The sequence below is a fragment of the Phodopus roborovskii genome, unplaced genomic scaffold (genome assembly GCF_943737965.1).
Source record: "Phodopus roborovskii unplaced genomic scaffold, PHOROB, whole genome shotgun sequence".
Lineage (NCBI taxonomy): Eukaryota > Metazoa > Chordata > Mammalia > Rodentia > Cricetidae > Phodopus > Phodopus roborovskii.
In genome coordinates this window covers 78,219,341-78,244,476 of record NW_026126418.1, presented here as the reverse complement: position 1 = coordinate 78,244,476, position 25,136 = coordinate 78,219,341, and the positions used below count along the sequence as shown (strand labels likewise).

The following is a 25,136-nucleotide window of genomic DNA, read 5'->3' as shown; positions in this document are numbered from 1 at the left end:
TGGGATCAGTGCTTTTGTTCTCTGAGCCTGCTGAGGCCCCTGCCTTGTGCTGTATGGGAAAGTGAGATTTGTCACATGGCTTAGTTGACTAGAGTCTATTTTTCATGACACAGGTTGTCTACAAAGTTTGTTCTGGCCAAAGGAACTGTGATAATAATGCAGAATAAGGACTCTGTCTACATCTGGCTTGTTCAAAAGATGTTGACCACCAGATTAGAACAGGATGAAAGGAAAATTTCAGTTGACAATATACCTGGTCAACACACATGAACTCCAGCACCCACATAGAAAACAGGCATAGCAGCTGTCGCATCTAATCCAAGCACTCAGGAGGAGGGGCAGGCAGATCCCTGGAGCCCATTAGACATAAATCCTAGCTGAATAAATGAGCTCTGGACTAAACAATAAAGTGGAGAACAATCTAGGAAGATCCCTGATAATGGCCAGAGGCTTCTACATGCACACACAAACACAAGAACACATACATAGAAACCAAGACCCAAACAAAACCAGTATGTTTGTTCCCTAAAAACAGCCTTCTCCCATCCAGAAGTTATGGGATTGTTAGATGAGGCAAGCCTCTGTTTGGGAAGGCATATGTGTGACCAATGAGAGTCACCAAGTGTTATAGCCTAAGGTGGGGCCTGGGGATTTCTGTGTGGGTCCTGGCGCCGGTGTTAGCCCTGAATAGGACAGAAAGGGAATCTGCATGAAAGGGTTGACAAGAAACCTGAGCTGGGCAGCAGCCTACTTGGGTTGTTGGAGCCAAAGGAGATGAAGGTTATATGAGGGGGAGTGGGAATGGGTGTGATGTAAGATGAGGGAATCCAGTGGGATCTGCAGAGATCTGAACAGGAGGGGAACCAGCAATGGTGACTCAGTGTTTGGTGCCAGATCATGAAATAGGAAGGCCTGCCCCTAAGGTAGGGATAAGGCTTATTACTTTTATGCAGTGTAGTTACAGTAGCAAAAGAAGGAACGGGAGTGACTCCTGTGTTGGCCTGGAATTGGAAGCATCATTGTGAAGCTAAGGCTTTAAGTGGTGAAGAGAAAAGTAGTTGAGATGTGAAGTGCATGTGGTGGCCTATGTATGTGATACTTGATGACTCTGACCACTGGAGGCCTGGTGTCGGCATTCCTAAGGAACAGCAAACAAAAGTAGACATGGCTCCCAAACCTGGCTTACAAATACTCACCAAGGAAAGGAGCCCTGGCTCTGTAAAGACAAGACTACTTCTAGGACTCATGTAGGAAAAGTGTAAGATGATGCTAAAATATTTTTTGTGCCCCAACTTTATTCAAAATATGATGGGGACATGTCCTCAAGATGCAAAAGTAAGGTAAAGGGCCAAGAGGTTCCCAGTTATCTTAGTCTGAAGCATCAAGACAAATACTGACAGCAAATGAAAGCTGTGAACTTGTAGTAAGATAAATAAACAGCTAGATTCAAGGTTTTAGGGATGGAATTCTTACATAAAATGTCATGCTACAAAATTCTTTTTAAATGCCAGGGGTGGGGTTGCCTAATAGAGATCTGAGATGAAATAGTCAAGAGGCAAGAAAACATCCTCAATAAAGGACATGCTGAGATTCATGAGGATCTGACATCTGACAGCTGAGACTCATTCTGCAAAATGGGTGCTCAAGGTCCTACAGCTCTAGGAAAGGCAAGGGTTTCTCCAACAATAGGAGTCTCAAGAGTCAGCCCGCTGAAGGCCATTCATGCTTCTAAACTGATTTGATTTCCATGAGGACATGTTCAGCACAACTGGACGGGATTACATGGCAATGCTGTGCTGTGGCATATTTCCTGGTTGTGATAATTGAATGTGTTTGTTTGGAGGAAGGGTATGTGTGTGTGTGTATGACGAGGTATAATGCTAACAACCCATTCTCAGACAATGGAGGAAATGAAAGGGCCTTTGTCTGTTTCTGAAATTGCTCTGTAGGTGTGAGACTGTTTGAGCACAAAAATAACGCTGTGCACACCCTCAAGTTCATATGCCCTCTAAGAAACATGTTTGTCAGAACACATACTAAATCAGAATTGTAAACTGAGTTCATCCCTTTCATCTCAGGCTCCCTGCCAGAGGCAGAGAAGGCTGCAGACTTGAACACAGAAATCTTGCCTCCCTCCTGGGCTATTCATTCTACTGTCCAATAGGAGACTTTTCAGACCTTCACACTTCCTAAGTGGGTAGCTGGAAGAATCCAGCAGTTAGGACATGGCTGTTTGTGTAAACTTAACTTTCTTCTATTAGCACACAGAATCCCACAGGGTAGCAGTGGCTTTTGAATCTTTTATGAGTGCTGTTGTTTTGAGCATCTTAAAGGCGAATCTGTTTTGAGTCGAATAATTTGTGCTGCTTTGTATGTTATTCAGCTGCTGAGTTTCCCTAATTAAAATGCACAACTGCTGTCCTGTATTGAATGTGAACTTGCGTCATTTCTAACTTTCCATAATTGGAGACTGCTACACGTACAATAAAATTAATTGAGGATAATGATGATGAAGACAAGATCCACAGTGTCATTGTTACTTCTATCAGCCACCCCCGCCCTGGAAGCTCAACTTGTTTGCATTTAAAAGTTGTTGCTATGGAATTGAAGGGATAGATGTGCTGAGAGCTTATGGTATATGAACCATAAAAGGTGGTCATAGTAGGTGTCTGACTAAATAGAAAATGTCAAACTTGGTGTGGGAGGATCTGTTTGGCTCTTGTGTTTGAGCCATAAGCAATGCCTTTTATCCAGCCCTACTTGAATATCAAACCTATTTATGTCATGGGGCCAGTGTCTCCCACCTGTGCTTCTGCATCCAGACCTTACTGCAGGTTCAGCTTTTGTCACTTGGGTTTTTTCTTTCTTTCAGGAAAGTCAATGGAATGAACTTCTTGAAACTCTGTACCGACTTCCCATCCCTGACCCTGGAGTGTCTGTTCATCTCAGTGTGGTAAGTGAGGAAGAATGGTGGCCACCTCAAGCAAGGACGTCTATATGGACCTTCACAGGAGGCCGGAGCCACACTCTTAACCTGAGCCCTGGGTTCAAGGCAGGCTGGAGCGTAGGATTCTCCCTCTCTCTGAAAATCACTGAAGACTAGATGCTTCCCAAATAACCACTCATATTTTTAGTCACAGATGCAAGGAATAAGATGGCTGGAGCTGTTAGCCTTGTTATCTCTCATCTTTGGCCACCTGTATTACTCTTTGTCATAGCTAAAGCCCATTTTGGACCTTAATCTTCAACACTACCTCTCCTGTTTGCCTGTTAATTCATGCGTCTTTCAAAACCAATTCTGATCTGTTTCCTGAGAAATCCTCCTCTGACCTCACAGGCTGAATTAGGCCTTCTCTGTGACCCTAATTCCCTGGCATGCTCTTGAATACTTAGTTCTATCCTGTGGGAGTGAGCTGGTTTCCAGTCTCCATCCTTTGAGTAGAGTGAGAGTTCTCAGCATAGTTCCTGGCCTACAGCAGTCATTGTTTCTTTGTGTGCTTTGAGATACATCCTGCACATTGTACAGTGTGCCAAGGTAGAAATTTTCCTAGCCAACTGGTGGGAATTTCTGTTCCAGTTGTCTATTTTGCCTAGTGCTTGAAGTGACTTAAATCAAGACCTGTAACTATATAGGCTTAGTTTCCTTATCTGTTAGAACATCAGAAAGGGTATGTAGTATCTTTTCTATAATTTATTTACTAAGTTATTTGATCTCTTAGATGGAAGCTGTCAAATTGCTCTCATCAGAATTCTGTGGTAGACATCCTTTGCCCAGGCACCTACTGTCATACAGACCCATCTCCAAACCCCACAGGCCTTGTGGATTAAAGAGTTTTCTCTTCCAAATTCTCAAGAAGCAAATACAGTGCTGGGTTCAGGAATCTGGAAGGTATCTGATTCCATAGGCAAATTAATGGGTTTTACCAAAACAGTATCAAAAGCTACACTATTGCCAGGAATGATATCAATAACAAATCTGTTTTATGTTCCTAATTTATACTAAATATACACCTCTGGTGTTCAGAGTTGTTCCCAATGTAGGTGTTAACATTCTCATTCTGTAGAGGAAAGATTTAGAGAGGGAAAGATATACATGGAAGTCTGTGATTTAGAAATGATGTCCTAGCTTTTATAATGCTGAGCTGAAAGGAGGAAGGGACAGAGGCAGAGAGGGAAGGAATTTTCTTACCGATGCTCATGGGGAGTAGGGACTGCCAGAAAAGATGAGCAAGTTTGCTTTAGACACAGTCATCACTGAAGCAGAGCAACTCTGCCTTTGTCTCAGTCTTTTTTCCCAACAGCTTGATCTCACTTCTTCATCCTGTAATAACATCCGACAGGTAGCTGTGGAGCAGCCTGGCTAGGTCACCAGCTGCCTGGGAGGAAGGGCCACTCCTTCCCCAAATGTCTGTGCAGGCAGCATGTTGTCAGGCCTCAAGGACAAGCCAGCTTGGGGGCAGGAGGAACTTTTGGGTGTGTAGTTGTTTCATTTCAGTGGATTCTAGGAATGTTTCTGACCTCCCTTGGTCTCCAGCATTTCATGGGCAATGGAGCAAGACAGAATCTCCAAGGACAGCCTGGGGACTAGTTGGTTTAGAGTTCTGCTAGCTCACTCTTTACAATCCATTGCATCTATAAAGGCTGATTTCCCCTCTTCATTAGACAGTCTTCTTCCCAAAATGCATTTCTGTTTGAAGGGCTAGCATCTCATTTGTAGTAGAAATCCTAAAATATTGGTGAAATGACAAGGATGGGCTTTGTTTATTTAGCCACTTTCTACAAGATAATGTTCCTTTGTAACTGATTTGGGTGGTTGAGAAAATAGAAATACAAATTAGCAGTTTGAACGATAATAATTGCATATTAAAATCCATTTGTTAAGCTGGTTGTGGTAGTGCATGCCTGTAATCTCAACATTCTAGAAGCAGGCTAGTCTGCATAGCAAGTATCAGTCTAACTAGAGCTACACGGGTGTAACGAGTATTGTTTTTCTGCCTGCCGCTGCCCGGTCTTGTCCCGCCGCCATGCCGCCAGCCCCAAATAATACATAAAAATGGGTTAATAATTAAAGGCAGAGCTAGCCAATAAGTAACAAGTAACCGGGCCAACAGTATTGTATCAAATACAGAGTCTCTGTGTGTTATTTGGGGTGGCATGGCAACAGGACATGACCAGCGGTGGCGGGCAGAAAAACCGTACTCGTTACACACGGGGAAACCCTGTGTCCAAATAAATAAATAAATAAATAAATAAATAAATAAATAAATAAAAACTAAGTAAATAAAGTACCATTTATTGTGTGCTTAATGCCTCATGTATGAAGTGCTTACTCAAGCTCCCTTATGTTTGCAAATAAAACATAAGAGTGATATAACAGAAAGGGCCTGGGTGTGGTTAATTACACTGCTCTGTTTCCATCTTATTTCCTTCATATACTCATGGAGTATATGGACTATTTGCCTCTCTGAACATTAATTCATCTACTTGTAATATGGAGATAATATCTATCTTTAAATTTTGTTGTGGCAGAAGTGATGTTTATAAAGTATTTAATGTAATGTTTTACACAAGCAGGTATTCAATAAATTTCTATTGAGTATCAGACAAGCATTCATTGTTGCCATCATTGGTACACCTTGTCCCCAGGACCCTTTATTTTAGAAAGACTGTACAATTCATTTTTTAAGAAACTTGCTTACTCTCCTATTACCCAGGAGCAAAGAACTTACTTACTTACTTACATTTTTTAAGAAACTTACTTACTCTCCTATTACCCAGGAGCAAAGGGGAGAGGTCCTTATTTGAACTTAGGCCATGGCTGAGTTGAACCTTTCTGCACTTAAGCTTCTCTGGCTTTCACAATCAATTCATCTTTAATTGTCCATCATGAGGTTCCTTCCCATACCACTTACCGTTGTCTTCTGAGCCTTAAAACAGCAGAGGAGGTGGTATTAGTTCAGCCAGTTTTCATTTAACTTGAAGCTATATATAGGCTTGTTACAAACATGGAGAAGCCTCATTACACATCTTTGAAGTCTTGCCCACCCAGGTTCCAGCTCTCTTCCATGATAATCACTATAAGGCAAGAGTTCATTTGTATCATTTCAAATGGGGTTGTCTTTAGCTGTGACTGTCATGAACATCATATGAGCAGATTTTGACTACAGTATAGATTATGTGACCTTAGATGTCAAAAGTAGAATTGCAGGGTTGGTGGGGACATCCTATCATTTAGTGAATGAATCTAGTGTTGTTTGGTTTCTAAGAGTCCACTGCCCCATTGAACAATAAGTTACAAAACTGGCCACTTCTTTGTGTTCAGAAATCTGCAAATGTCACATGGGAATTCAGACTTCAGCTTCTTTGAGTATTTCATTCATGTTCCCCAAAGACATTCATCTCTCATGCTGATGACTTAATGTTCCTAGCTTGGTCCAACATTAGCCTAAGCAGCTATAATGTGGATGTTTGTTACAAGAAAACACAGCTTCCTCATCTGAATGAGGAGATGCTTCAGAACATTTAGCTGAATTTGGAATCAAGTGTTAGTTAGATCCTGAAAGAATATGCAGCTTGTGTTTTTTCTTTTCCAGCATTCTTACTTCACTGTGCCTGACAGCAGAGAACTTCCCAGCATACCTGAGAATGTGAGTATGTTGGAAGGGGGCATGACACTTACTTGTTTACTACTTACGATTTCAAAAGAAAAGGGTATATTTTCAAGTGTAATTGTAATAGATTGCTAGAAGAAATATAAAGAGAACAATGGATTATAAGTAGCAAAAACAAATTGAAAATATCTACAGAATTCAGACACAAGAAGAGGTATTCTTCATATTTCTCAAAAGTAATCACTTATTAGCAGTTGATATAATTCATTCCAGTCTTTTAAGGACATTTTTACCTAGCTAAAATCACCTATTAAAAGAGTATCTTGGCATTTTCATTGTTAAAAAATTGTTGTTGTCCACTGAATAATAATACTCCTTTTGAGGGAACTTAGGTTCTTTCACAATGAAGACTTAAATTCTCCTTTCTCTTATTATAAAATGAGATGTTCTTAGCAAAGAAATTCCCATGCAAATGTTTATTAGGGCAGGAGTGTTCACTTCTCATAAAACACTTTACTTAATAGTAAGTGAAGTAGAAGAATGCCCATCCTCACCTTCTAAAGGCTGAGAAGCAGCGAGCTAAAGTGACAGAATTGTTGGTTCTTGTTTGCCCCCTGAACAAGCGGAGTGACCTGTCTACCTTGGGGCATAGCTGCAAAATATTTTGCTGTGATTATAAATCATACAATGGAGAATAAAGCCTAAAGTATCTACCAGTAAGGTACTTGGTAAAATATAAGTATCATGAAATTGACTCTATTATCCACTTCATAGTATACAGTTCAGTAGTTTTGAGTACATTCACATTCTATTGGTCTCCAGAATTTTTATCTTTTAAAATTGTAGCTCTGGACCTAGCAACAAATAACCATTAGTGCATAGGAACCATTATTCTGTGATTTCTGCCTATTTTCAAGCACTGCATATCAATGGATATGTTTGTGTTTGTTTTTGAGACAGGATTTCTTTGTGTAACTCTGGCTGTTCTGGAACTGCCTTTGTATACCAGGCTGGTCTCTAATTCAGAATCTGCCTGCCTCTGCCTCCCAAGTGATGGGATGAAAGTTGTGTGCCACCACCTCGAAATACTGTTTGTCCTTTTGTGTCTGGCTTATTCCACTTAACATAATGCCTTTAAGGTTCATCTGTATTATAGCAGATGCCAAAATTCCTTTCTGTTTAAAATGATGTGGCCAAGCACACTCCAAAAAGGAAAATTCATAGCCTTGAATGCTTTTGTAAGAATAATGAAGTTGAGTTTGAATTCAAGAAATTAAAGTGTTGGGCATATAGCTCAGTGCACACAGCACTTGCTCGATGTGTGCAAGGACCTAGGTATTCTCTAAAGCAATGTAGAACATCAATTCAAGAGGTTAGAAAAAAGAGTAACAAACAAAAACTAGAAAAAATAATTTAATTTATTGTTAAGATAATATTACAAACAAAGATTTCTTAAGAACTTGAAAAGATAAATTAGAGGGAGGGGAATTGGGAGAGGCTGGTGGGAGGAAAGGGAAAAAGGAAAGTGATATAATTATATTTTAATAAAAATGTATATTTAAAAACAAAAAGATACATAAACATCTCTAATAACCATGGAAACTAAAGTAAAAAAAAATTAGCAAAGTTTGGCATAATGTGAATAAAGAATAACTTGGGAAGATAAACACATTGCCATCCCCACTCTCACCTCTTTACATCATGTTCCACTTGCTTTGTTGGCGTGTTCAAGGTTCTAGTTTATAGAAAATGTGTGTGTGTGTGTGTCTTTGTAGTGAGTGTTTATGTGCATGCGTGTGCTCATGTGCATTTGACTCTGTGTGTGTGTGTGTGTGTGTGTGTGTGTGTGTGTGTGTGTGTGTTACAAAAGAAGAATGTTCAGCCTGACTCATCAGAGGAAGCAGTTCTCAAGCAAACTTCTTTCTTTGTAGCCTTCAGACAATACTGTCATGGAGCATTAGGCAAATAGATGGCTGTCTGACCAGAGTACCCCTGTGTTATTTAGATTTGGTTTATCACTGCTTAAACTGGGGGTTGGATAATACTTGAGACAAGAGATACCTTTGATTTATTAAAAACAAACAAACAAAACAAAACAAAAACCATAAGTTTAGAAGCCACAATTTAACAACATACAATGGGTATCATACTAAATGCATACTACCATGGTTGCTTGCTTCTTCATTTAATGGTATAGTAAGAACATTTGCCCATCTCATTCAAAATCAGCACAGAGATGTAATATTAAAAATGAGTGTAATTACCACCATTCCTTTGCCTACATTAATGCTGTGTTCCCTCCAGCGTTTGATGACTCTAATGCTGTGTTCCCTCTAGCGTTTGATGACTCTCTTCTCAGAACTTTATAACTTTACAGGATCACTATGGCTGAGAACCCATGGGTGCAGTAGACTTTTTGTTATTGTTGTTGTTGTTTGATACCGGGTTTCTCTTTGTAACAGTCCTGCCTGTCCTGGAAATTGCTTTATAGACTAGGCTGGCCTTAAACTCACAGATCCACCTGACTCTGGCTCCCATGTGCTGGGATTAAAGGTGTGCACCACCATCACCTGTCTAGATAGATGATAGATAGATAGATGATAGATAGATAGATAGATAGATAGATAGATAGATAGATAGGGTACTGTTCACCATTATTTCACTTGTGCTTAAATTATCCTAAAAGCTATTCATATCTGTTTTGTTTCCTGTTTAATGATGTGTGTGTGTGTGTGTGTGTGTGTGTGTGTGTGTGTGTGTGTGTGCGTGTGTGTGTGTGTGCGTGGTCCCAGTACTCAAACACAGACATTTATATCTGCTAGGCAAACACTGTACCACTGAGCCACATTTCCAACCTTGGTATTTTTGTTTAATAGTACAAATAATTTAGAAGTCATATGGTACCACATAGTAATTGATAAAAGCTTGTAATCTCCAAGTACTCCATATTTACTCCATAGAAGCCTCTACTTCCAAGTTTTTAACAGTTGTATTTTCCATTGTTTTAATGGTCTGTTTTTATTTATGTGTACATTTTTGTTACTGTGTGAGTATATCCCACATCATTGAGGGTGCCCAAGGAGGCCATAAGAGGGAATCAGATCCCCTGCAAATAGAATCACAGGCAGTTGTGAGCCACCATATGGGTTCTAGGAACCAAAATGCAGGCCTTTGGAAGAGCAGCCAGCGTTACTCAACACTGAGCCATCTCTCCAGCTCCCATCATACTTTTAACATGTTCATGTTGCTACATCTCAAGATGTTTTTGTTTCATGTATCGCCAATTGATTTTCTTACATGAGATAAGAATTTTGAGATGCCCCTTCCCAGAAACCCAGATACATAAAAAGTATTGTCTGTCATTCATCTATTTCTCATCTCCCATTCTTCCTCTATCTTTAGCAGTTAGATTGTGGCTCCTTTCTTCTCTTGTACAACTTGTCGTATATGAGATCTTAGGTTTAACATCGTACTCTTTCTGGTTTTTCTGTCTCATTCTGTGAAAGCATTCTCCAACAATGTCCTGAGAGAGTATGTTTGTTGCTGGAGGCAACAGTTTTGAACTTGCATGATTGGATAGTATGAATGAGGAATTGTAGTTTGCATATCACTCTCCTTTCAGAAATGTGAAGACATGTTCACTAGCTTCTTCTTACTCTTGTAGCCTAGGAGGTTTGGCCAATTTGATTCCTATTATTATTTTTTATGATCTGTTGTCTTCTAATATCCTGAAATTGAACAATGATGTACCATAATGGATCTATATTCATGCATAGTACTGGTCATTAAGCATCTGCTTTGGAAACTTACAAGTATTCTCATATTATTGTTTGTTCATTTAATCTTCATTTCTCTTTTCTGTGGCAGGCAAGATTTAAACCTCCTGATTGTTCTTCTAATGTTCATTTTCTCTCGTGTTTTCCACATTTCTCTTTTAGACTGACCTCTACTTCCTTCAGTTTTTTTCCATTCCTTTAAATTTCCTACTTTGGTCATCTTATTGTTTTTTTGTTTTTTTGTTTTTTTTTTTAACCTCATCTGTGAGACCTTTATTCACAGATTTAAAGATTGTTATTCTTTTTCTCCTCTTCCTTCTCTCCTTCCATTTTTCAGGCTTGTCAGTGGATACCAGCACCCTCCCAGATTAGTCTCCTGAGCAGCTGTTGGTACAGGTGCTACATCTAGATGGTGGCTCCCACATCATCTCACACTCTAACCTGGCTTCTGTTTGTCTGTGAATCTCTTGTAGAGCTTTGTCTGAGATGTCTGCCTTGTCACATTTAAGAGTGGGGCCTAAACATCAGACCCAAAGTTTTCAGGAGGAACCCTTAGAACTGGTATGACTGAATGCTGAGGTCGACTTTCCCTTAGTGTTAGCCTATTGCTCATGACCAGTCACTTTTCTTCTGCTTGGAGAGTGGGTGTTTTATTACCAGTGCTAAGGAAGCTGAGTGGGTTATGAGGTGACAACATGTGGTTTGCTTACCTTGGGTTAGTCCTCTTTTCTAATTAATGCCATTTTTCACCATCCTCAGCTGTATCTGGTATCCCCAGACCCTTCTGGTTCAGACCGGCAGGTGCAGGAAGCCAGCTGAGGAGCTGGGGGCTTGAGAGAAGAGTCTCCAGTATGAATCACTTCCATCTCATTTGTTCCCTTTCCTAAGCGTTGGAGGCGAATCAACTTTACTTCCTGAGCTTTCCTGGGGCTCTGTGTTAATCTGGGCTGAGTGTTTTTTGCCGTGTCCACCCACCCACCTCAACTTTAATGTCCAGCTTTGCCTTTCATCCTCCATGAACACTCATGTAACTTTGGGCCAGGTAATCTTTTGTTGCCTGTGTCTGTCTTATGCATTGTAGATTTTGTTTCCTTTTCTTTCTTTTTTTTTTTTTTTTTTTTTTTTGAGTATCCTTGGATAATACTCACTATGTGATTGTTATTAGTCTCCTCCTCACTCCAACCCCAAACCATGACAGCCAGAAATGGCTTCAGGAATTACCCAGTGTGCCCTCAGTGATAAATGGTCTCAAATTGAGAACCAGTTCATTAATAACATCTTTTTAGAGTTTAGAAGATTGACACTCTTCAGGATTCATAACTTTGAAAATGCTTTTTACTTGACTTTCCCTGGTAGTGTCAGGGAGAAAAGAGGAAATACCTAGGTGTGTTATTATGTGTTCTTCTATGCTAAATAATAACATGATAAAAATAGTTACTTAGGTCTGACTTATCTTTTTGTTTTTTAAGGGCCAAGAATTCCTTAAGAACTTGGTTTTAAAATCACTGAATGTTTTTATAATTCCCAAATTTTCAGCACCATAACTGCTGAGGTTAGAAACGTTTGTATAAACTGTCTTCTGCATAACAACCTCGAGTTCCTGGCTTCACTGTATGTTTCCTCCCCTGCCCCACCATTTTTGAAATTTAGACTTTTTTTTTTCCTCTGCTGTTTTGCCACTAATGAACCAATTCCCTGTGTATGACTCATTGTCCCCTAAATCCTTCTTTGCAAACTAGTAAAGGGCTGGTCTTGTTTGTTTCTGAGCAGAATAATAGTACCGATCTGCCAGTTTACTATTGCACACCATTCCATATTAATCCCTAAAGCTACCCTATGAGAGGTAGACATGAGCTCCATTTCACATGCACAGAGCCCAGAGCTCATAGGCTTTGGTTAGTAGCCTTAGTCTGCAGGTCAGTGGGGTGTAGAAACCCAGGTTCCAAGGTTTGACCCCCCTGGGGTTGACTTGTGATATTCATGAGAAAAAAAATATTTTATATCTGAAATACACAACAAAGCAAGGAAGCTTTTCCTCTCAGGAGACACTGAACTTTTATGAGACCAATTTGTGTGGGTTTGACATAGAATCACTATAGAGCTCTAGCTTTATTGAAATTTGCATTTTAATCTCTTGGTGATTTTTCAAGGATTAATTTAAAATGACTAACTTGCTGCATTTCAGATTGAAACAAGCAATAACCAAGGGTTTGTTAATGTGATACAGTCTGCTGTCATAGAAAGAATGTGGGTTTCAGAGACAGCCAGACACAGGACCCCAGTAGCCTGGGCTCTTTGGGGTTCTTGTTTTCTTGGAATCTCAGCATTCTTATCTAATAAACAGAAACATGTGAAGCAAAAGAAGTCTTAAATGTCAAGTTCCAAGGACAGTGCTGAATGCCCCGAACTTTTTCTCCTTGTTCTGGTTTCCTGGGTATTCTAGTTGTGACCTCTTTGAGGCCCCAGTGTGACTGTGAGCTGAGGAACATGATTTCCTGTGGCTTGTCTTTTCTGAATGTTAGTTGGCATTCTTAGTTGTACAAATTAGTGCCATCCTTTCATGGGATATGTCTTTCATGGAACCACAAAAGGCCCTGTCATCACTGGTGTGGTGAATGTATTGTGGCAGCCCCAATGCTTGTCATAGAAGGGTTGATCTAAATTTAAGAAAGTAAGCAACTCATGGCCTTTGGGACATGGGCCCTAATAGCATTCTGTTTTTCGGACATCACAAAGTGTAGTAAAGAAGGGAAAGCTAAGCTAATACTTGTTTAATGCTGAGTATGGCTCAGACCAGGCACCATTTGTTACATCCTAAACTCTTACACTAGCCAGTGTTGTGGTTGTTAGCCCCGCTGAAAAAGAAGCAAGACCCACAGCTGTAACTTTACTTACCCAGCTAAAACTGGAATTCATACCTGAGTGAGTCCAATTCCAGTGCAGAGTTGCTTCTGGGTCCCAATCACAGGGCCACCTGTACTCTCTACCCTACAAGATCATTAGTGTAAGCAATATGATTAATGGCATAGGTACCTGCTTAATGCCACTTCTCCTTTAAGGATAGAGGGTTAATACCTGGAGCTTGTAGTTGCTTGACATAAAACTATATGCTATCAATGACTGACTGGCTAGCTGGCTGGTTAAATAAATGAACTAACAAAGCACCTGGCCCTGAGAAAGGGAAAAGAATAGCTCCTTACAGCTGGCTTTTGTACCAATTTGTCTACAAATTGTTAAGGAAAAGCAAAGGTGAAAAATTAATTCTTTCCACTTTCAGCTCCTTGTTGAAGTTAATTCTCATTATTTCTCCAGTTTCTTTGTAAAAATATTTTATTTTCACACACATACAAAAAATACTATGTAATTGCTCATTGTATCTATTTTGATAACACATATAGGAGTAAATTTTATGCAGTCAGTAATTAAATGAACATAAATCATTATAAATTTTAAACAGGTGACCTGCTTTTAAGAAAAAGTCACAGATCATGGGCAGATATATAATAATGATTACATTGCAAGTTGGCTGTATAAGAGATTGTTTTGCACCCAGTTTGAAGTTTACTTTTGATTAATGGATAATAATATAGGCCTTAATTTGAAATATTAAACAAACCTGTCTTAATTATCTGGTCAGTGTCATACCAAGTGGTTAATGATGCAAGAAAAGTGTTTAGCCGAATGGTTATATGCGACATTGCCCAGACTCCGCTTTGTCAAAAGATGCACCATGGTATAGAAAAGATTTATGAAGTTATCGTGACTTTCAAAAATAAACAAAGTTGAGATGGTAAAAGAGGGCCTATTATCCAGTACTGAGCCTGTTCCTAGGAGTTGTCAGATAATTGTTTATTCTAATGGTCTTTCCCTTCACACACAGGGATAGAGCTGACCTCAATGACTCTGTTTTCTTTCCTGTAATACACTTCTCTCATTTGCCCAAATGAGTTTGTGATTTCCCCCCCCCCTTGGGAAGATTATTTTAGAATCCAAAACTTGTAATTCTCTTTTAAGAATCTGGTGCCACGAGGTAACTTAAATCCTTTTTTTTTTTTTTAATTGCTTAAGGATTTAAAGTTTTGTTTTATTTTATTAAAAAAAGTTAGGCATGGTGGTGCAGCGGCATTCCTGTACTCTTAGCTACTCAGAGCTCTCAGTCAAGTGGATGCCTGAAGCTCAAGATCTCTGGACCAGTTTGGGAAATATAGCAAGACCCTGTCTCTCTTTAAAGAAAAAAAAATCATATTGTAACACATTTGAGTAAGAATTAATTTAAGACCTGAAACCCATTGACAGAACCAAGCCTCTGGCCTAGGAAGCTGCCTCTAGCACTGTTATTCCTGTACCCTGCTGGAGAGTTTCAAAGACTAATCAAATGACAGACTGGAGCAGACTAGCATCTGCTTTGAAGGCTCCAAGGAGTACCCAGCTTAGAGGCAGTTCTTTGGTTTGAGGATTATCTCATTTCCCTATGGAATTGAACCTAAGACGCTTTCTCTTTAAGCCATACGATATCCCCTCCTGGGCCCAATCCATTCCAATCCTACCCCTGACCTCCACCTGCTTCATAACCTCAGGCATGGATCATAGTCAGTGTGAAATCCCCAACCACCTAGGCTGGTGCTGGAGCCAACAGGGAATAAGGAAGGAATAGCTATTAGGAGGTGTTGTTCAGGAGCATGGGTTTTGCCCTGTGTTGCTCCCCTCTTTGTCTGGGTTGAGGCTTTAACCAGCATCTTTTTGTACAGATTGGCAAATGGAAGCTAAGAGTTCAAGTACTTGCTGCAGGACATACCTCCTCTGAAAATTCACCTTCCATGCTGCACTGCCTGGAGTCCTCTTTAGATATGAGTCTGGCCAGACTGGGAAATGGACACCTTCATATCTCTGCTGTTTAGCTCTACAAGGGTTGAATGAGATGGAAAGCAAGGAAAGGAGTGTCCTTAAACCAAGAAACACACTGGCACTACATAAACTAAGACCAGAACACAGAGCCAAGAAACAGTCCTCCAAAGTATGGTTCTCCTTTCCTGGCATGTGAATTACCTATCAGTAACTAACAGAGGATGAAGGGCTTAACTGTGATGGGGTTGCTGTGGTCCAAGATCCCAGGTTGAGGAACAGGCAGCAGAAATGCCATTTTCTACAGTCATGGTGGTTGTTTAGGGGGGTTGACACTCTAAAATAGACAAACAGAAGATGTGGTACACAGAAACTTGGGATCAGAGGCCATAGGCCCAGAGAGCCTTTCTTCTCCCTTCTCCAAATCTAATCTTTTGTCAAGTCCTGTGGTTAAGAGTGTTTTTCACATGTATGCTTAAAGCTTTCTTCTAAATTGTTTACACATCTGGATTCTTCCCCTGTCCCTGCCCCATGGCAGTAACTTAACTGGCAGTTAAGTGGTTAATAGGGCCTCCCATTTGCCTTTTTTGTTCCATCCTCCATAGGTTTTGGGGAGATCTTTTTAAATTTTTTATGTGTAGCTGTTTTACCTGCATGCTTATCTGTGTGCACTATGTGTGTGTGTGTGTGTGTACATGTTTACATATATTTTTATTTTTATTTCATGTGCATTGGTATTTTTTGCCTGCATATTATGTCTGTGTGAAGGTGTCAGATCCTCTGGAACTGAAATTACAGACAGTTGTGAGCTGTCATGTGGATGCTGGGAATTGAACCCTGATCTTCTGGAAGAGCATCCAGAGCTCTTAACTGCTGAGCCATCTCTCCAGTCTCACGGAGATCTTGTTGAAACACAAATCTTATCCTGTCCTACCCCCCCCCCCCCCCCCCGTGGGCACTTCACCAGCAGCACTAAGTAGCTGGTCACCTCATTTGACTCACAGCCTGATTTCCTATCAGGTGATTTTTTTTTCTTCTGTATAAACTACACTGTCCACTAGACCACTCTCCTGTGCCCTGCTCACATCAGAGCCAAGGGGCAGGTAGTCTTCAGACATTTGTTCCACATATGGATTTATTCTTTCAACTAACTGATGGATGTTGGGGTTGGTAATTTCCTAAAAGATACTCAGCCCCATAGAAAAACATACTTAAATCTGAGTTAGATAGGGACAAATTGCCATGGAAACACAAAGGAATGTTTGGTAGTGGAGTCCAGGAATCCTTCCAGAAGGAGGTGACACAGGGCTGGGTCTTGTCAAATAAATGAATATGTTTAGAGCAGAGAAGAGTATTCTAGGAAGAAGTAAAGACCTGGGAGTGGGAAATGGCAGGGCAAGTCTGAGAAGTTGAGGTTTACTATGGAGCTCAAGCTATTGGGTATTTAATAGCAAGAGGGAGATCCCTGTCTCCAAAGGGTTTTCTCTGAGCCCAAACTTGGCAGGAACTAAGAGTCAACCAGGGCCCCCCTCTGCCCCACAGGTGCTCCCCCATCCAAGAAGTTCCTGGGTTGAGTCCCTTGGCACTTGCTATCACTCTGGCGGGTGGCATCCCAGAAGGAAAGAGGCAAGGGAGGAAGCAGATAAGAAAGACAGCTTCTGTTTAGACACAAATATCTTGGTGATCAGCACAGATGGGATGAGAAATACCAAAAAAAGTACATGACAGTTTAGAAAGAATTTGGCTAAATGTTACATATTTTTAACATACCTGTGTAGAGTATGTTAAAGTAGAATCACTCGGATCTTGACTGGGAATGGGTGCCTGCCTCAGTCAAACGGTATTATTTCAGAAACACACCCTTCCCCATCCACAAAAGTACCCTTGTGTTTTTTTTTTTTTTTTTTTTCTCCCACCAAAATAAGGCACAGGATTTGTCTCTGACGCTGTGTCTCCCTATTTGGACGGCAAGCTGTGTAACATATTTCTCCTCAGCGTGAAGCTTCTTGGCAGACTCTTGAGGCCACGTTTTGGTGGCTTCAGAGTTATCTTTGGATCTGTCAAAAGTGCTAATGGGCTCTCTGGCCTTCTTTAAGCTCCTCATTTTCTATTTTCTTGTTACTTCCATCCTCTTCTAAAAGAAAAATTCATATAATTCATCAGCAGCTAAGCTCTCTGAAATGCTCAGCTGAGGGCCTCGTATTTGTTTGTAAGAACTGCTCTGCCGTGTCACAGTCTCAGGAACAAACCCCACCCTGACATTAGCTCAGCGTTACTCAGTCCACTGGCACAGAAATGCTTCTTACCCAGTTCTAGCCACCTTTAGTGCTCTTTTTAATTTTTTCATGGAGTTTGTTAGGATGCAAACTGGTATAGCAGTTACCAGACAAGCTTCAGATTCAAGAGACCTGCTCTTGGCTCTGCCCTTCCTAAATGGGTGATCTTTAGAATCAGCTGAGGCTTTCTGATCTTTAGTTTCTCCATGTAGACATGGCAGTGTCTACCTAAAGGTTATTAGGAGGAATAGAAAAAACACAAATATAGCATACTTGACCTGGCATATAAGGATTCCTCTATAAAAATGGCAACAATTTCCAGGAAGGGGGAGGCCCCCCCTTTGCACATATATTTCCTCTTGTTTCCCCTATATTCAATATTTGTTGAATATGGTATTTTACCTTACACTTTAAAGTTTTATATTTTTAAACTGTAGACTGAATCTTCAGTTGTCCGTTTACCATGTGACCTTTGTCATATCACTTTTCTGTGCCTCCTTTTACATCTTTAAGTAGACAAAGTGATATCTAGATTTAAGGTTAAGCAAGGTGACCTTGCTTATAGTAGAAAATGAGTGAGCAGTACCTAGGAGGCACAGTGTAGGAGAGTAGTTGGTGTATAGAGCTATCAATTCACTTGCTCTTTATTTGTGAACTTTGATGGTTAGCCTAATACTCTGGTCAAGCAGTAATAAATCATGGGTAATTGCCCATTCTTATTTATCTTCAGCCATAATATTGTTAAAAAGGACTTTATGCTATTTTTCATATAAAATCTACTGGCTTACTTAAATTATGGGTTGTAGATCTTTAAATATAATAAACTGCCACTCATGGCAACAACATTCCTTCCTTGCTTTCATTTCTTTAGAGTTACATTGAATAGCATTGAAAACCTGTAACATTAAATAAATTAGCATATTCATATATTATTAATGTCAGATGGATGAAGAAAGCATTGTAGAAATGAAATGCCCTCCATTTCCCTGCTGAAATCTGAAGAGCCCTAAATCATAATGCTAGTTAAAAGAATGAAACCCAAGTTACAGGGGGAAAAACAAAAGCTGGTTAAAACACAGCAATTATCACAATGTGCTGCTGTTTATCTACATTTTCCCCCCTTTTGAGTGAAATGCTTGGGAGTTGTAAGGCTTTGAAATTGCTTAATTCTAGCAGAGCCATTTTGGAGAGTGTATGCTATGGATACCAATAGAAAGGACGAGGCAGGTAATGCCATACTTCTGTACTAGGATCTACTGGGCAGAAGCAGGGCCTGTGCCAGAAGCTTGGACACTTTGTTTTGCTAGGATGTATGGCACAGTATCTCAGAAAAGTTCTAGGGGGTAGGGGTCCAAAGATCAGAGGAAAGTCCTATCTTCATTGCTTATTAGACCATTTTATCTTGAAGAATCTCCCTCAGACTGAGTCTCCTCGTTTTTGAGATTACAGAGGTCCTGTGCTTCTCATCCTTTGGAGCAACATGAAAAATAAACACAGTGCTATCTATATATGACCTCGAGTTGTAGCCCATAATCACCACACAGTTGCTCAGGGTGCTCATCTCCAAGGTCTCTTTGAACTTTGCATTTCATGACTTCATGTATGACTGGAGCTTGGGCTCCCAGGTAGAAAGAGTGGGACAAGGGAAGAAGAGCTCATGCCTTCTGATTATTTGCACTTCTCCTGCTTTTATGATATACTATTTGTAATAAGAACAAACAAAATAAGTCACAAGCTTTGCTTTATTCTTTCTCCTAGAGAAATCTGACAGAATATTTTGTGGCTGTGGATGTGAACAATATGTTGCATCTGTACGCCAGCATGCTGTACGAGCGCCGGATCCTCATCATCTGCAGCAAGCTCAGCACTGTGAGTAGACCATCCAAGATGGCTTTGCAGTCATCTAATTTTAATTGAAAGATGTATCGGCAAGATTAAAGGAAATTTTAGGAAAACGAATCATCCACATTCCCCTCATATGGTAATACATCGCCATCATTAATTATTCATGGCCCTTTACAGTGTCAAAGCCCATTTCACTTATTCTTGCAGTCTCATGATCAATTATAAATAGTTTTCCTCTTGATTGTGCATTATGAACATTGTGCCTATCTCCACATATGCTTATTTTTGTCATTTCTTTAAAATGTTGGCACTATATTCCATTGTAGTGATGTATTCATGGTTTACTAAAGTTTTCTTCTCTTGGTGGTCATTTAAATTGTTCATAAATAAATCCTCTAGTAGATGATACTGCAGCAAACATTTTTGAGCTCCTTTTGATTGAATCAGCTCACATGATTATGGGGGCTTTGTAAATAATAAATATGCTAAGCAGTGGGACCTCTGGTCAAAGGCTGCCAGATTGTTTCCACAGAAGGCTGGGCCTGTGTACAGTGAATGTTGTCATCTTACATAAGTAAACCACTTTCACTACAGCCTTTGCTAGAATTGTCTGTGGCTTTGTATGTATCATCTTGTGTACTGTGCTACACTTTAATCTTGTAATAAAAATAGGTATAAATGATATGGTTTTAGTTTTGTTATCTTTGGTTAGAGGTAGCTGCTTTCCATGAATTTATTCCCTGCGTGTATTTTGTAAATAGCTTTTCCCATTTACCTTGGAGGGTTTTTGATGATTTGTTCTGTTTTGTGGGATTTTTTAAAGTTGTGTTTGCATGTTTGGAAGTGAATGTGTATATTTGGATGCCCATGAATATATTGTGCACATGCATATAGAGGCCCAAGGTTGATGCTACACGGCTTTTTCTACCTCATGTGTTGAGGCAAAGTCTCTTGTTGAACCTGATACTCTGTATTTCAGCCATCTTGTTCAGCCAGGGATTCTCTGTCTCATCTTCCTGCCTACTGATATGACCAGAAAATCACTACTCCACCCAGCTTTTTTATATGATACCAGGAGATGTGAACTCCAATCCTCACTTAAATGCAGGTGCTTTACCCACTGAGTCACTTCTCAACCCCTGTTTTTGTCTGTTTGAGATAAGGTTGTTGCTTTATAATACAAACTTTCCTTGAACTTACCATATAGCCCAGAGTGACCTCAAATTCATTGGCTAGTAATCCTCCCATTTCAGCCTAAGATTCAAGTGTGGGACACTATGCCTAGCCTGAAGTTTTTCTCTCAAGTTAGAGTGTATTGTATTAATAATAACTTTTGCTGTATGCTTACCATAATTTTTTTCTTATTTATATTTTAATTTTTTCACTTGGTAAGTATGGTTAATTAATCTTATTTTAAAAGTTCTCAAATAAGCATTGCCAAAAGTTGAAATTGCTTCATAGTAGATACTGATGTGATTTTATCTAGTTACTGGTAGTAATTTAGTGAAGCTTCTTTATCACGTTTATGGAAGCTTGTGTCTGTATGTGTGTTCAAATACACCTGTGTTTAGAGTCCAGAGAGTATCTTTGGGTATCTCAAGCTCTGTCTACTTTTTTTTTTTCAAACCCAGGCTGATTTCAAATCACAGGCTGATTCTAAAATGACAATCCAAAACAAAGAACCAAAAACATACTTAAAGAAAATGAATGGGTTGTGATAGCTTGCTTTAGTAAAACTGTCTATAAAGCTGTATCCACTGATCTGCTGTGGTAGTGGCTGCATTGTGAGAATGTAGGTATGCTAATGGCACAGAATAGAGCCCACATGTAAACACCAGCTGCATAAGGAGGCACTGAACTATCTGTCAAAATTAAACAGCCTTTTCAGTATTCACATCCACCTGGGGAAGGGAAGACAGTGCCTGTTTCATGTAAGACTAAATTCCAAATGAATTAATGTTTAAGAGTGGAGGAACCCAGCATGCTGAGGAAGCCCTCCATAAATGAGATGTGCCCCATCCCATCTTCAGATCTCAACTGAATTAGGGCCCAGCAGTCCCTTCTACAGAGTATTAAGTACTAGATACCATGTTGGAGGCCATGTGGCCATCATTGCAGCTGACTTTCTCATTACCATAAATAAACTAACTAATAGCTGAGATTGACTTCCATCAATACTTTGGGTATAAAAGGGATTGCAGGCCACACTGGGTTTTGTTACTGAGAATGAGGTGGCAGGTTTTGGTATCTTAAGTTGTTTTCTTTAAAATTCGTTTGTATGGTGTCCTTATTTTTATATGTAGTTGTATTTCAGAAAGTTTTTGTCAAAAAACAAAAAAGCCCCAACCCCAAGAAATAGAGACAGTGTGGCTCCTGTATAAAGGTTAAGAATCAGCTGTGCTTAAGATTTTACAGCTTTGGAAATGAGAAGATAGTAAAGCAGTGTTTGGGACTTCAGACCCAGAATTCTATGTCCATCTAATGGAAGGCCAGAACAGAGTCCAGCTGCCTCACCACACCTGCCAGCACCAGAGGTCTGCAGTGGCCTCCTTTGTAGACAATTGTTCATCACTCTGCATGTCCAGATGACTTTGTCTCACAATATATTTCAGTAGTTATGATCAAATAAAAATCCTGGTTTCCTGAAGCTTGCATTTGAATGTAAGGGAGACTCTAAGTCAGACCTCACACTACATATATGGCCCAGTAGCTACTGAGAAGTCCCCAGGAGTAAGAAGAGCAGAAGAGAGAATAGAGAGGAATGGGGGAAGGGATCATGATTATATTTTAATTTGAGAAATACCTTGTTGAGAAAGGGCTTCTTAGTGCCATGTTGTGCTATCTCCATGCCACCTCAAGGAAGTGCTCCACAGAGAAACAACAGATTTAGGCTTTTGTTTCTCCTCTTCTGCTAGCACTTTAATACCAGAATGATAGAGTGACTGCCAAACCCTGAAGACAAAGCATGGGCCAGGGAGAGAGAGGTCTCAGCGGGTAAAGCACTTGCTGCCAAGTCTGATGACCTGAGTTCAGTCTCTGAGACACACGTGGTGGTGGTGGTGGTGGAAGGAAAGAACCTACTGCTGCAAGTTGTCCTCCAACCTCCACATGCACGTGCGCGCGCCCACACGCACGCATGCACACATGCACACACACACACATTTTGCTTTTTAAAAAGACAACCAACTTTCTTTTATTTACTTTATACCATTTATATTCTTCTCTTTATCCCTTGTCTATTCTCCCCTTTAGGACAAAATTTAACTATTTATGTTGACAAAAATTTCTGTTCCACCAGGTCCTGCAGCCATTTTGTCCCAAATAAACACACAGAGGCTTGTATTAATTATAAACTGTTTGGCCTGTGGGTCAGGCTTCTTATGGGCTAGCTCTCTTTTAATTATTATCCCATTTCTATTAACTTGTGTATCTCCACCTGGGTCTTGGCTTACTGGTGATGCCAGGACCTCTTTCTTCCTCCACAGCTACATGGTGTCTCTTATATTCCCCTTCCCAGAATTCTCCTAGTCTGATAACCCCACCTATACTTCCTGCTTGGCTACATGCTACAGCTTCATTCATCAACCAGTAAGAGAAGCATATGTTCACAGCATACAGAAGGACATCCCCCATCATATTGCCTGTCTAGTCCCTTTGTTTTCATTCTCTCTTTGCTATTTTACTGAGACAGCTTTTGTTTGAGCCACCAGTGACCTCATGTTACTAAAATTAAAATGAGTTAATACTTGCAAAACTCTCAGAACATGGTCTGGCATGTAGTATGTGTACATGTGTACATGTTCTTAATAAATCACTAAATGCTTTAATGAGAGGTCAGATTTTAATGTTTCAAATAAAAATCAAGAACTGATTATTTAGAAACAAGAAGATTAAGGGTTAGAACACAGAGCAGACTCTTGCTAAAGTTTCAAAAAATGTGTTATTTTGACTTTAGGGGCAGGATTATTTGCAGATACTTGATTGCAGCTGAAGTCTGAGTTCTGCAATTGATGATAAGACTCTCCTCTTTCTAGGAGATGTGGTTCTGCTCCCAGCCAAAAGGCACTTGGTAGCATCCAGCATCCTCATCTGTTATATGACATGTCTATGGGGTCAAAGGAACTGAGCATACAGGAGTTGGGTTCAAGCCTTTGTCTTTCCACATTCAGGAGTTGAAGGTCTTCTCATTGTTGCTTCTGACCTTCTCCAGCATAGCTTTTACTTAACTCAAAGATCAGACACATGTGAAAGCTATTTCAGCCTGTGATGTTCTGAGGACCCTCTTGGAAGAACCTGAAGTGTCTATAATACCCCAACAAACCACATGTTCTCCACTTTGCCTAATAAAATATAGCTTAATGCTCCTCGGAGCTATTGAGGATCTGAACGATAAAGGCTACCTAGTATTCCAGAGTACATCTGTAAAACAAAGACTGTGTTGGAGACAAAATTAACACTACTTAGTTCAGATAATATTTATCCTAGGATGTCCCAGTCAATAACATTGTGATGTACTTTATAAGATAAATGTAAGTTTTTGTTCTCTTTGCTCAGTTAATGTTTATTGATTGTTTTCCTTTATAAATGATAAATAGGGAAAGCTTAGCTAAATCTTGTTCTCTGATTTCTTGGAACACAAAGATCCCATTTTTCTTCCATATTTTCACTTCTAAGTTTAACTCATTGCTTTTTGGAATTACTACAAGATAGCTAGTATACCAAATATAGGAACATCCTAGAAATGATACCTTATAATACTGTCATCACTCCAAGTATTTAGAATTATTCCCATTTTACAGAGCAGCCTTTTCATTTGGGAAGGTGAAAAACATCACTCCAAGTATTTAGAATTATTCCCATTTTGCAGAGCAGCCTGTTCTTTTGGGAAGGTGAAAAAACTTTCCTGAAGTCTGTAGTCCAAGATAGAGAGAAAGCCACAAACTAGATCATGACGCTGTATGTAAAAGGAGTCTCCTAAAAAGGAAACAGCCAAAGACTATACACACAAGGGAATCTCAGCCCCCTTCAATCTTACTTTGCCACCAGGCTATATCAATTGAGACTCTTTCATATTACATCCCTATGTAGGAACAACCACTAGAATCAGGGAAAAGTTGTTAAGAGTATCTACTCCGCTAAGAAAATTAGAGAACTCTGATTACAAAAAAGCCAAAATGATAAGAGCTGGTGGATAAGGTTGAGCTGGTGGTGCTGATTTGGCTGAAGATTAAGGCCAGACTACACAGGAATCAAAGTTTGCTGTATAGCTCCAGGGCTACCAGAGAAGGATATAGACAGATCTACAGAATCAATGTCTAGGTTATCTTCCTGTAGACCCACACTTGGTACTTCATAGGGCAGGCCCTGGGCTTTCTAACATTTCCTTAAGATTCTAAGTTAACCCTTCTGAGCTATGTACTGCGTAAGTCACTGTATAAACAGTCTCTGCATGCTCACAAATCTATAGTCATATTTGCGTGTGTGTATGTCTATGGTATCCATGATTATCATATTCGCATTAGTTCTTGTAACAACCCCAGGTCTTAATATCCTTTTGCAGATGAAAATATTGGCAACCAAAAAGTTGAAATGTCCTGTCTAAGATGAGCTGAAGAGATGATATTAAACCCACTTCTGGTTCCAGGCCCGTCTGGTTACCTTACACTGCCTCCTTGGTAACTTTCCTCTTGTCATTAGTTCCTCATGACACTTGTACACCCAGAAACATTCTTGGTATGATTCCACTGACCATGGATCTGAGTGCCTGGTGTTGCCTCTATATGCAC

At 39.9% G+C, this 25,136-nt stretch overlaps 1 protein-coding gene across 10 annotated transcripts in view; it reads left to right on the top strand.

Moving 5' to 3' along the window:
* Nucleotides 1-25,136, top strand: part of Dennd1a (DENN domain containing 1A) — a 467,485-nt gene that overhangs the window by 229,417 nt on the left and 212,932 nt on the right. For 9 of the 10 annotated variants that reach the window (XM_051185350.1, XM_051185346.1, XM_051185351.1 and 6 more), the window contains 3 exons: nt 2,873-2,953; nt 6,594-6,647; nt 19,264-19,374. In XM_051185350.1, the coding sequence (XP_051041307.1) occupies nt 2,873-2,953; nt 6,594-6,647; nt 19,264-19,374 (246 nt within the window). The remainder of the gene's footprint in view (nt 1-2,872; nt 2,954-6,593; nt 6,648-19,263; nt 19,375-25,136) is intronic. The other variant, XM_051185345.1, reaches the window with a different exon arrangement.